Raw genomic sequence first — 14,109 nt, 5'->3', positions numbered from 1 at the left:
CAAGTAGATGTTTATTTATACAGATTTATATTGGTGAGACGAGTTGAATCGATTCATATTTACAAAGAAAAGTAATTTTTTTGACATAAAATATAATATTTTTTCATTGATCGTGTCGAATTAGAAATCCGTTTAAAAAATTGATATATGAGAAAATCTCATATGAGTTTTTGTGATTCTGGTTGAATTTGATTAATTAAAATTAGCATCTTGAATGTATATGATGGTCACTTTTTGTTCTTTAGAAAAAAAAAAGATATATGTTTTGATGGGACATTTATTGATTGTAAATATTCAAGTTTTTTATATTACGACGTATGATTTGTTGTTAGGATAAAATTCTGATATGTTATGTTTTCGATCTTAGCCATTTTTTTATTTTTTAGAATTACCAGTAATATTATACTATCCATATCGAAATTAATTAAATTGGTCTTTTGTTTGCCGAGTGAATTACCCATTATGTTTTGTAGAAATTTTTTTTATTATTATTCTTGATAACATCCCCAACCACGCTCTGGATTTGAGGCGTGAAGAAGCTATATTTTATTCGAATATCTTTTGCGAGGTGATCTCATGAATCTTTATTCATAAGACTGGTCAACTCTAATGATCATATTTAAATAAAAATTCATATTTTTGACATAAAAATTAATATATTTTTATCAGTGACTTAATAAAATGTATCTCTCACAAAATTGATATGTTAGACATTCTCACATGAATTTCGTGTTTCCGTTATAAAACCGTATAAATCGAAATAGATTGACCATAAAGTTGTTAATTAGTAATTAAAGCTTTTTAATTTATTCCGAAAATAAACTCTTCAATATTTGAAAAGTCCAGGTTAAATTTGTCTGCCCTTTGATATATATATATATATATATATATATATAAAGAGATTCGTTAAAAAAAAACAGGCATATTGAAATTTTTCGTTAGATATGTTTATTTATTTTTATAATTTTAGTCGTCTATGTTATTAAAATTAAATTTTATTATTATATACATGATCAAAATGGCTAAAAAATAAATGTACAATATCGAAATGACCAAATACATTGAATTTCAAACAAATTTTTCTGCCAATTTGTTGAGACACAATGGAAGCATTGTGACAAGTTGGGCATAGGACCACTCGCTAGCATGTTAGTCCCACTATGATTGACTCCATAAATTTGTCCTAAAGTAAGAAATTATATTTTAAAAAAATTATATTATAAAGTTGAAATGTGCAAGAATAAAACATAATATAATATATAAATAAGTAGGAGAGTGTGGGATGGTAGAATATTGGTCTTGACAAGATTGATTCGATGGCAAGAAGAGACTGGTAGATCTTCAGAAACCAGATTGGCTTTAGATTTACGTGCGCTCTAAAAAACTAATTAAATCTTTTTGAAAAAAAAAGGAATTAACCCAAAAAAATTTAATTTGTTAAAAACTTTCTCAGAAATTTAAAGATTCAAGCTCTGTAATATTAAGTCCTATTTTTATCCAAGAGAAAAATGTATATATACATAAAAATTTACAAATACATTTAATTGCTTAAATTGTTTTTAAAAAAGTATTCTTAATTAGTATCGGTATGTGACTGAAAACGTTAATGAAATATATGAATTATGATGAAAACTATTGTATTTAGTACTTACATAGATTCTGATGCCCCCGGAATTTGTGGGGGTTTGGGAAATAGAGTAAACCCATTTTCATATACTAATAATGAACTTGTGTTTTTGTCAAAAATTTTAATAAATTAAATATCCTATCTATACTTTTAGTAAAAACTCAAACAAAATTAATTTCTCATCTTTTCGTGCATGACTATGCTTAATTTTGGAGTTTTTATGTTATAAGTCAAAAATTTATGTCATGTTGTTATGGATAATATCTATCAAATATTTTATACATTTCATTATAGGGTATGACAAGTTTATTCATTCTACCATGTTCATTCATTAGTGGTTTTTCTTTATTTCAAGTGTTAATCATTTATATTGTGAACCATATATCGTCCTAAGATTTTTGGCTCCGAATGTCACATGCCTACGAGTTTCAGCTTGGTTAGTATGAGCTTAGAGAAGGTATGCGAGAAGACACGAGAATTGAATAGTGGTATAAATTAATGACACCTATAAAGTGTTTTATCACATGAATAATTATTACTTTCATTTAATTTTTATTACAAATTAAATTTAATATTTTCCTGCTAAAACATCATCTAACAGAAGAGTCAGAGGGTGAGGATGTTGAAATTTTATTTTCCTGTTAAGGTATCGCTTAGCGGAGAAGATAGAGTGTAATAAAGAGGAATAAAGAGGTGAGGAAGATGAGATTTTATTTTCCAGTTATGATATAGACTAGCAGAGAAGTAAATCGGTGGGCCGGTGGAGAGATGAAAATTTCATTTTTCTTTCTAAGACATCTCTTAGCCAAAGAGATATGAGGTCATGAGATGATAGTTTTATTTTTTTGATAAAGCATAATCTAGTTGAGATGGTGAGGGTAAAGTTTGGACCTACACTACAAGGAAAAAGGCCTACGAGTGAAAAACCGTTGTCGCAGGTATTTTAAAATTATTGTTAAAGCTCCTGTGGTTAAAGAGTGCGCTGAAAGACAACGGTTTTTTTCCGTAGTCGTAAATGGGATTTACGATGGTTTTTAAAAAAACGTCGCCTACATATTTAGCGACGGATTAAAGTATAACCGTCGCTAAGTAGCGACGGTTAGATCATGCTTTCCGTCGCTTAATTTAGCGACGGTTTAGATCGTGATTTTCGTCGCTACTTTTAGCGACGAATAGATCATCATTTCCGTCGCTAATAGTTTCGTGAAAATAAAAAAAAAATTACTTTTATTAATTTAATAAATCTAAAAAAAAACTTACAATTGGAATAGACTAACAATATTCATGATATTAACAAACACTTAAAAAGTTATCAAAAATGAAAATAAAAAAATTTACCCTAAATCGAAATTAAATCGTATAAGAAGAAAAAATTTGAAGTGTTGTAAAGTGTTAAAATTGTGTAAGAGAGAAAAATTTTAAGTATCGTGAAGTGTGTGGAAAAAATGGAGCGGAAGAGCCGGTATTTAAAGAAAGTTTGCGACAGTTATAGGAATAACCGTTGCTCTTAGCGACGGTTTGTGTAACCGTCGCTATATTAGCGACGGTTTAAGCTAAAACTATTGCTAAATTTAGCGACGGTGGTATGGAAACCATCGCGATATATACGCAAGCGTCAGTTCTACCTAAAATCATCGCTAATTTTAGCAACATCAACCAAAATCCGTTGTTGTTTATCGAAAAAACACTTTAATTGACAACGGTTTTATAAAACCGTTGTCTTTTGCTTAGAAAAACATGTTTATAGACAATGGTTCATAGAACCGTTGTCGTAAACGCTCAAAGACAACGGTTTTATAGAACTGTTGTTATTGACCCTAAAAACTGTTGTCTTTGACTCCCATAAAACCGTTACTTTTGCTTTAAAAAACGCCATACGACAGTGTATTATTAATTAATGAATTTCTTATAGTGCTAGGTAGATAAGCTTGGGGAAGTGTGAATGAAGTTTGTATTTTTCCTACTAAGCTAATAAAGATTAAAAAATTTAATCTTTTTAATGTCATTTTGTGCCATTTTAAAGGTAAATTTTCTTTGGAGTATTACTGCGAAAGAAATATTTGTTTCTCATTTCAATCAAAAATATTTCTAACTTTCCGACAGATAATATCGATTTATTTGAAAAATCACGCAAATGTACTTTAAAAATAAATAAGATAGAAAACATAAATGACAAGAAACTAAATTATTCCTGCATTCAAGCTGACTTATTATATTTGATGATTAAGCCCACCAAACGATTCAATTAAGTATATAAACAGGGCAATTTTCTACTTGTTCAAGGTATATATATATGCTCTCATTTACTATTAATTAATTTTGATTTCTTAAGAGAATTTATTTGGATGCTAGTTGACTTGAGTGTCTGAATCAATGCCTCGCTCTTAACGTTTTGTTCGTTACGCAGGTTACGATCTATTGTCTTTTCTCTTAGGGTTCGTAAGAGCAATGATTTGTATTAATCTTTCTATTTATCCATGTGGTGTTTTTATTTGACAACATCAAAATTATTAGCTAGCTACCGACGGTGGAGGTTGAGTCGAGTTAGAATATTGAATTTTTTAAGGTTTCGGAAAACTGACCTTGAAAAAGGACACCCAAAGTGATAGCTGCACTTGCCAATCACAACACAAGAAACTGGAGTAGAATTATTATTATATATTATTCTGTGGTTTTATTTTTTTGTTACGTGTAATAATTGTCCTTATTTAGTAGAGCGATCAAACCGTGATACTGAATTGATGTATGAGTTAAAAGATTTGAGTTGCACAATTACTATCAACTATAGTTTTTAGTAAAGCTGCAAGCGCTCGGTCCTATATTTTTTTAAAAAAATTTGCATCATAATATATTTTAGTTAATGCAATAAAATAGTTTTTAAAAATGTGTGTCATTATTGGGCATTATTTTTTCCACACATATATAAATTGCAAAATCGAAAAAAGTAAATGAAATTATTTTTTATTTTTCGTTTGCCCAGAACACCATGAAAAAGTTTTCGTTTACCATGAAAATAAAAAATTAATTTTCGTTTACTTGGAACATCATGAAAAAGTTTTATGTTTTATGTAAAAAAATATTAATTTATATTGTAAATATAGATATAGTTGACTTATTTCACAAATAAAGATCTATATGACCATATATATATATATATATACAAGTAATCACGTCCCTTCTTTATCCCTATGTGTCATAACTCATAAATAAAAATTGATGGATGTGTGTGAGCTTTTCATTAAGTAGTATATTTCATTTTATTCTAGTCAAATAATATTTTAAATAAATAAACTAGTCAAATAATATTTTAAATATATAAACTATATATAAAGTAACTTAAGTAAGTAGTGGAATCTATAAACTTTTCCGGTATAATTAGTATGAAAAGATAAATCTTATTAATATTATCCCACTAAATTAAAACCCTGAATCATGATGAATCAGGCGAACTTCATGACTATCTCATATATTTTTATTTCTGCTGCAAAAAATTTATTTCTTAAACGTACATATTAATGGTTTTCTTTTAGTTAAAAAAATATTTAAGTACTATTTTAAAGAAATATCATTGATATAATTGTTTAACTAGTACCACTCATGACTCATACTATTACTTATAGGATCGAACGCTTGATATTTTATCAAAAGTTATAACTTATGGTAACGGTTCAACTGCTCGGCTACTCAAAACTTTAAATCGTACATTAATAGAGGAAACAACATATATTCTTCGATCGTTCTCTTAATAAGAGCAATTATTGCACTGAATATTAGTGTTAACAAATTTAAACTTATAAAAATATTCATGATTTAAGCTCTCACTTCTACATGCGCTCATGAAATAAATTAGCTTATACAATATATAAATAATGCATCTTTATTTATTTTTGTAACATAATAACCCGTAGCCATTACTCGTAGATGTGCATTGGATAAACCATCAGACTAAACGCGGCAGTTTGTAAACCACCTCAACCACTTAAAACCCACTAGACAAGCTTTGCGTGACAAATTCACACTTATTTATTGACAAAATATTTATTATTATATGATACGAAAATAAACCACATATTCATAACTAAAGTTTCATTAGATGATCATCAAGGCTTATTTACATAAGTATATGACTAACTGGAATGTTGCTTATAACTAACCAAATTTGGAATTTTATAAATTACACTTTTCAATTTCTTATACTTTTTTATTAAATGTGTGTCGTTGGAATGTGCCATCCGACAGTACCGATGATGTTTTACAAAAGTTGTCAATGATTTTTTATAGTTGTCAAAATATTAATATTATACGTTTTAGATTTTTTTTTATGTGTATCTTTCAAGAGAACCTTAATTTGTAATAACATGTGTATTATATAGGTTAATTCAATTAAAAATAAAACAATCTCACACGGTACGATGGAACATTAATATTACAATCCAAGCATGGATGGATGGAAATTCATGAATTTTAAAGAAAAAGGTGGATATATATATATATATATATATATATATATATATATATATATATATATTAACGTGACACCAAAAATGTTAACTTGTTATCGGAAAATATTAAAACATGATATAAAAAATTCATGATATGTTCGACGTCACGTCAAAAATCTTGCGAAATATGATTAAAGAGCAACGAAAAACAAAATTATAGGACTAAAATTCGACTTTGAAAAATTAAAACCTGAAAACTTATCGGACTAAAAACGACTATTTCCCCAATAAGAACTTGAATCATATTGTATTTCAGAACAAATTTGCAAGTAAATGGATAATAAAGAATGCTATATATATTATACATTAATTACACGAATGGATGATAAAGAAGCACAGCCTCGTCTGATTTAACCCCGTTATATTACGGATTGGAGTATTATTACTGCTAAAGCAAATGTAATAATATTTTACAGATGTCAATGCTCATGTTTTAGACTATTTTTATTTTATGTCTCTCTCTCTCTGATCATTGCACTCCATCTTCGACCTTTTTCTTTCTTCCCACTCGATTCCCCTTGTTTTCTATTCGCTCTAGGGTTTGAATTCGTGTGCTTTAATTTCTTTATTCATTCATAAAATAATTCAGATCATTTTTATACTGTTTCTTGTTTGCTGAAAATTATTATTTTTCCTTGTTTCCTGTTCTATCTTAATTTTTGTTGTAGTATATGGCTGGTTTGGACTTAGGTTCAGCTTCTCACTTTGTTTCTCAGCTCCAGAGAACTGAGCTCCATCTTCAAAGATCTGAAGCTGATGAATCGAATCGAAACCAGGTTTTCAAATGAAAATACTGATGATTCCCAGCAGGGTTTCGATCTAGTCACCTCAGGTGATGCGGTGGAGCGTAGGCCCAGAGGCCGTCCGGCGGGGATCCAAGAACAAACCTAAGCCACCGGTGATCATAACACGGGAAAGTGCAAACACACTACGGGCGCAAATACTCGAGGTGAGTAGCGGCTACGACGTGTTTGATATGGTGGCCACCTATGCAAGGAAGCGGCAGCGAGGGATCTGTGTATTGAGCGGGACGGGCACGGTCACCAACGTTAGTTTGCGGCAGCCCTCCGTGGCAGGCGGCGTCGTTACTTTACAAGGCCGTTTCGAGATTTTGTCATTGTCTGGGTCGTTCCTGCCGCCGCCTGCGCCGCCGGGAGCCACAAGTTTGACTATATATTTGGCTGGCGGGCAAGGACAGGTTGTGGGAGGAAATGTTGTCGGCGCTCTGATTGCTTCGGGGCCGGTTATTATCATTGCGGCATCGTTCACCAACGTGGCCTATGAAAGGCTGCCATTAGAGGAAGAGGAAGCAGAACTCCAGATGCAGACGCCGCCGTCGGTGTCCCAGCCTTTGAATGGTGGTGGAAGTGGAGGAGTACTGGGTGGCAATCAGTACCCCGATCCATCGTCAATGGGGCTTCCTTTCTTCAATCTGCCACTCGACATGCCTAATGGACAGCTTCCAATGGACGGCGGTGCATGGACCGGAAACTCCGGTGGCGGAGGACGGTCATCGTACTAGGGCACGTTATATGGTTAGAGAATTAAGTATCAGTAAGAATTCTCTTCAACTTCTTCCATTCTCTTGTACATTCATATTTTTACTATATTGTTTGTGCTTGTCATCAGTTAGACTAGTAGATCGATGTTGCTTGCTTTAATTCAACTTTCTTCTGTGATGAACAAAATTATCATCTTTAATTTTCTGGAACTTGTGAAAATAATTTAATTAAAGACTCGAGACTTTGTATGCACATTTCTTTAATGCAACTTGTTTAGTGCTTTTATATATACTATATATTTATATATGTATAGTTTCTCTCGTACCAATATACTTAACAAGAGACCAAAGTCCTCAGTCTGTGTGTTAATTGCTACACTTATAAGTAAGAGACCAAAAAAACGTGGACTGATGCAAAATCTAAAGAAAAATACAAGTGAATTTACATTATCTATCAATGATAATAAACAAATCAAGGAATGTGCATGGTCTGATGAAGAATGATAAAAATAAACAAGTACAAGAAAAAAATTATACATTGAACAATGGTAATATAAAAAAATTGAATCTTTTCTTGTTATGATTTATGCTGAGTTTTTTAAATAGGAAAATAGTAGATTGGACAAAAAATTCCTCAGTTCATGAGTTTAGCTAATAATGTATATATGTAGAATGCACTATGTATCCGAGCTTGGTAGAACATCAAAAATTTTCTAGCTATAATTTTTATGGTGAGAGGAGCTTAAACTATAATCCCATATCAAATAAAATATAAGTAATATATGTGTTATCTTCTAAAGAAATTAAATTTAGAAGATGACAACACATAGAGATATCAAAGTTGAGACTAATGTCTTTACGAAGATTTTAACTCACTCTTAGTGCTTTTGGAATATGACAATCTTCTCCCAAAGATACAACTTCAACTTATAATGATATCAATAACCAATGAACGATATAAACTTTCTTTACTTTTGAAGATGGAAGAATGAGGCAATATGAAATGCAAGTATATATGTTCAGATTTTCTGAAAAAACATTTTTTGTATGATATTTGATCAAGCATTTAATGTTGTTAATCTGAAAAGACATGTTGATTCAATAATATGGGTGTCTCTTGATCCAAAAAAACCGATGAGAACCACCAAAGGACAACATTTGAATACAAGGATATCAGAAAAACTCGAAAAAATCACTCGTATGTTCGTGAAACTAGGTCATGGGCGTTGGGACGCCACTTTTCGGGTGCCCTAGTGCAGCCCACCACTGCCAGGATTTTCCAGGCAGTGTCTTACGCACTGGCGCGACCAAAATCAGACAGCCCTTGTGGCACTAGATCGCCCCTTTTGGGTGCTCTAGTGTGTCCCCCCGCTGTCAGGGCACTTCCCAGATAGTCTTTTGAGCGTTGGTTTTTTCTCTCCTATTTTGTTCTGAGTTTCCTATTCCACTTTGCTTAATTTCCACTCACTATAAGTTCTATAATCCCAACAATATGTACTTCATACACAATATTCTAATATTTAAAATAAAACATAAGTACTGATCCTGATATATTATTTATGTATGATCAGGTTGAATGAACTTCTCTTCCCAATCTTCTGGATCACACGTCATTGTATCTAACCAATCATGTGTGCACCCTAATGATCTATGAATCGATTGTGTCACAACTATTTTCATTCAGTTGTATATATCACATGTATAAATGAGAAGTTGATCTTAAAATACATACTTCTTTATAAGCATATAAACTTAAATGTCCATATATGATGCTTAACTTGTTTTCTACTATTTTTTTCCTCAAGCCGCCCTACTTACATTTAAGATATTTTGACACCATTTTTTTGTGCAAATGACGAGATTCGACATCTTTGAATCAACGATCGTGAAATATAATCACTGGTAAGACAATTTAACTAGCTAGCTCCTTAACGATCGTGAAATAGGACCTAACTCCTAAGCATCCTTTCCAATGATAAACCTTCAATAATTTACTTTCCAAAAAAAGCCGAAAAAAGGAAAGGATTCGACTTTCATCTTATTATATTTTTGTTTAGCATATATCATTTCTATGCTTTCACGAGAAACAACAGATAATAAATTAAAAGAAGAGGATTCTCTAACATTGACTCCAAGATCTCTATGAACTCCGATCCTCTTTTCCAAGAACTTATCATAACAAAAATAACAACATTTTATTTTAGAATGATTATTGGGTTAAACATGCATTCGCGTGAGTAATATTGAGATGAGTTATCTCCTAGAAAATTCTCGTGCATCAAAGTTGTTAACGTTGCGCCGTTTGATCTGGTTGTCTAGTTAAGCTGTAAAAGAGTGACACCAGATCTTAATGCAATTATGTCTCTGCTGAGGACATGGTCGGCGGTAGTGAAATTATAAGACCGATCTTTTGTGAGATATGATACAACACAAAGAGATAGACACACACTTCCCTCAGACTCATGGGTCTAAAAGCTCGACCCATTAACATCTAAATAAATGTACTATGTGCTACACAAATATAAAAAATAAAGTTATACATTGATTAACATCATTTAGCATAGTGATAAACATTTTATCCTAACAATGATGTACCAAAAATGGATCCAAAATAATACCAGATTGATAGGTATATATGTGTGTTTGTTTTGTGGTAGTAAATAGCCCAATAATAGCCCAATATTGCTTATTACAATATCAGCTTCTATGCGATGGCCCATGGTGACTTTTAATATAGAGTAATTTTTCATGTACAACTAAATTTGTACTATACAAAAATTCAAATTTTCAAAAAGCAAGATTTGGTCAACTTTTTTTTAGATGGTAATGAAAACATAAACTACGGAAATTGACATTATTCTAGACTGTGTTTTAGACCATTATATTCAATTTTTTTAGAAATAATGTCGAAAATATATTTTGCGATAAATAGGCATTCAACAATACATTTAAAATTTAATAGTGAGATTAGATGTTAATATTTTTAGAAAAATTACACTCAAATTTTAATTTATTTTACATCTTCCTCAATTGAATTCGACCAAGCCCTAGGTTTTAATATATATTAGCTCATATGTATCATAATCATTTTTTAAATTTTATACATAAAGAAATTAAATTAAATTTTTTATAAAACATCATTTTGATCTAATTAACTAAGAAACATCCCACGTTGAATAAAAATTTTGTATTAAATTTAGTTGTTCTGTAAAAGAAAGTAACCGATAAATTTTAAGAAGATTTTTTTTAAATATTTAGCATTATAATTAATCTGGTTAAAAATCGTATATTAAATTCACTATTTTATTAAAGTATACGAAACTATTTGTTAGTAGATTCTTTACAATTTGTCAAGACCTCTTAGTTTATTGGCAAGGACGAGGACCCAAAACTAGGGTCAATGAAAAATACTATATTTTCGGTATATCGAGGTTACTGTACCGAAAAATACTGAATTTACCAAAATTTTCTGTACTGTATGATATCGATATCGAACAGTAACTATATAAATTTAAAATTTTCGATACATATCGAAATACCGAAATAATATAAATTAATTTAAATATATATAATAATTTAAATAATAAATTTAAAATTTTAAAAAAAATAATGTATTTTTCGGTATAACACAGTTAATACCGATATCATACCGAAATATCGGAGTACCACAATATTTCGGTATAATCGATTTGATAATAATACATAACGAAAATTTTGGTATACCGAGTCCCGACATATCGAAATTTTCGATATGCATTTTCCGGTTCGATACGATATATCATCCCTACCCAAAACCTCAAAAGATCATGGGTTTAGAGTCTCGCTTTTTAAACTGTTTAGTTAGACGAAAATTCTCAAATCTCCATCGTATCGAAAAGTAGCTTTTTAAGAATTTTCCAAAAAAAATTATAATTAGCGGCTAACTTCCATTTTTTAAATATTACATGTATGGATCATTTGATCTTGTGAGAAAATAATACTCGTCTGTGTATATACAGTACTAAATATTTGTTTATTTTTATTTATTTTTAAAATTAAAAGAATTTTTCTTTATGTAATCAATGATACTTGGTGGTGCAAGATTCCACATATGGATGAACCACTCCAAACAAATCTCAACAACCTGAGGGAATTGGATATAATCAATACAATAAAGCTATTTTATTTGTTCTACATATATATTTCAGTCATTTAATATTCAAAGTTTAGTTACGATCAAATAAGCAAAATGGCAAAAGAAGAAAAGAAAGTTGAAGTAATCACTGCTGTTTACAAAGCTTATTTGCATTGCCCAAAATGTGCAGTCGACATTCAAAGGCCTCTCATGGGAATCCCAGGTATGTTTTTTAATCAAATTATCAATCCTCTTTCTTCTTCTTTTTTTAAATTAAGTATATAATTAAAAGGAAAAACCGCCATTTGATCTTCTATGTTTCTTTGTTTGATATTTTGGTCATCTATGTTGTCAAAATTCAGTTTCAATCGGTTATCTTTTTTTTTTTGGCAATTTTAATCTTATTTCCGATATAGCGCTGATGTGATATTGATGTTGTGATGACATGGAGCCGATGTGGCCCTAATCTATACAGTGTCACATCAGCACGATCGCAAAAAAAAAAAAAAGACTGGAGGAAGACTGAAATTTGACAATATATATAAATGACGCTTTCTAGATGTAGCTAGCTAGCTGTAATAGTAATGTTTTTATTTATTTATGCAGGAGTACAAAATGTGGACGTAAAATTTGAAAATGGTGAGATTACAGTTAAAGGTATCAATATTGATGCAAAGAAGATTCATGCACGCCTAGAGAAATGGAGTAAGAAAAAAGTTCAATTTGTCTCGGAAAGTAAGTCCAAACTGGATGAAGATAAAAAAGTAATTAATTCCCCACTTTTATTTGCTAATACCTTCATCGTTTAGAATAAACGAAAAATATTAATATCAATAAATCAGAACATAATATTTCATAGAATTTCTTGTGTCGTAACATTGAGACAGATATAGAAAAATATATATCCTCAAAAGAATTTAAAACTATATATATCCATAATTAACTCAAAAAAATTATATTTTTGTTGTGCATGATGAATTAGACTAAGAAAAATAAATAAATTATTATTTATCATTAATTATTTAATTAATAAATTTGAATTAGATCAAGGAGACTATAAAAACCATAACTATGAAGGCTTACTTGCACTGTGATGAATGTGAGAAGGAGGCACGTAGGAGATTGCTCAATCACAAAGGTAACAAACTATTACTAATTTTCTTTTTTAAAATTATCCCCACACAAACCCTATTATTTTCCATTATACATATAGTTTTAATAATTTGAAACTATATTTGCAGGTGTACATAATGTAAAAACGGACATAAAAGCTCAAACTATAACGGTCGAAGGTGCGATAGAATCCGAAAAGCTCGTAAAATTTATGCGCGAAAGGGTTCACAAGTACGTTGAAATCATACCACCTAAGGAGAAGAAAGAAGAGAAAAAAGAAGAGAAAAAGGATGAGAAAAAAGATGAGAAAAAAGAAGAGAAGAAGGAGGAAAAGAAAGATGAGAAAAAAGAAGAGAAGAAGGAGGAAAAGAAAGTAGAGAAGAAGGATGAGAAAAAAGAAGAGAAGAAGGATGGGAAAAAAGTCGGGGAATTTAAGGAAATAGAGAAAATAGAAGTTAAAAACAAGGAGGTGGAAGTGCCTTACTTCATCCATTATGTGTATGCACCTCAATTGTTTAGCGATGAAAATCCGAATGCATGTTCCATTTTTTAGGTGATAATTTGTAATTATTACATTTTATGTAATGACTTTTTAAAAATATATATACAATTTTAATTCACATGTCGAGGATTTACAGTTTTCTGATCACCAAACCAAGAATATGTCTTCATATATAGGTAGGTGCATTTTAGTTGATATCATTAATATATCTTGAAATGTAAAACAAAAAAAAAATCTTTAAAGAAATTCCCATGTAATGATTTTTTTTTTTTGTTTAAATCGTTAGCCAACTCTTGCATCAAAACAAACTAAACATATTTTGGAGTTAAAAGTAACAAGGCACAACGTTGCACCAAATACAATTCGTACTAGATCGAATCTTGATACAAACTGTGTTAATCACTGAGATGACACACATCTATCGGATGTGATGGAGCATATCAAAATTGTACATCTAATAAGTGAGTATCACCTCAATGATGGATACATATGTGTGAGCATGATAGATAAACAACATATCAAAACCCTATTACTTATAAAAATATTCAAAAGTATCTGTTAAAATAATTATATGTTTTACAAAAAGAAATACGGTGGTGAAAAGTATGTGAGTCAAAGCTGTCGAGTGAGAATAATGATAAATAAAATAAATTACATAAATTTATTTTATTTTCTCTCTTGAAAATGGAAACTTTTTCAAGAACATTTAGAAACTTGTAGATTTTGATAAATGTCGTTTCGTCGATCATG

General features: G+C 30.3%; 1 protein-coding gene and 1 pseudogene across 1 annotated transcript; both read left to right on the top strand.

Moving 5' to 3' along the window:
- The first annotated feature begins 6,558 nt into the window (after positions 1-6,558).
- On the top strand, positions 6,559-7,899 carry LOC140812097 (AT-hook motif nuclear-localized protein 23-like; annotated as a pseudogene).
- Positions 7,900-11,832: 3,933 nt separating this feature from the next.
- Positions 11,833-13,473, top strand: LOC140812709 (heavy metal-associated isoprenylated plant protein 4). The gene is made up of 4 exons (XM_073171055.1): positions 11,833-11,967; positions 12,351-12,508; positions 12,789-12,882; positions 12,986-13,473. The coding sequence occupies exons 1-4, from the start codon at positions 11,859-11,861 to the stop codon at positions 13,408-13,410; spliced, it is 786 nt and encodes a 261-aa protein (XP_073027156.1). The 5' UTR covers positions 11,833-11,858; the 3' UTR covers positions 13,411-13,473.
- The last annotated feature ends 636 nt before the right edge of the window (positions 13,474-14,109 follow it).

This window comes from Primulina eburnea, chromosome 14, assembly GCF_022965805.1.
Source record: "Primulina eburnea isolate SZY01 chromosome 14, ASM2296580v1, whole genome shotgun sequence".
Lineage (NCBI taxonomy): Eukaryota > Viridiplantae > Streptophyta > Magnoliopsida > Lamiales > Gesneriaceae > Primulina > Primulina eburnea.
The sequence above is the reverse complement of the archived record's forward strand: the minus strand, read 5'-3'. Positions and strand labels throughout refer to the sequence as shown.

What these genes read in the sequence shown, in the direction of transcription:
- LOC140812709 (XM_073171055.1), top strand. Translation starts at nt 11,859, where the DNA reads ATGGCAAAAGAAGAAAAGAAAGTTGAAGTAATCACTGCTGTTTACAAA. An exon ending in AACTGGATGAAGATAAAAAA is followed by an intron (nt 12,509 to 12,788) that starts GTAATTAATTCC and finishes AATTTGAATTAG; the next exon opens with ATCAAGGAGACTATAAAAAC. An exon ending in GAGATTGCTCAATCACAAAG is followed by an intron (nt 12,883 to 12,985) that starts GTAACAAACTAT and finishes CTATATTTGCAG; the next exon opens with GTGTACATAATGTAAAAACG.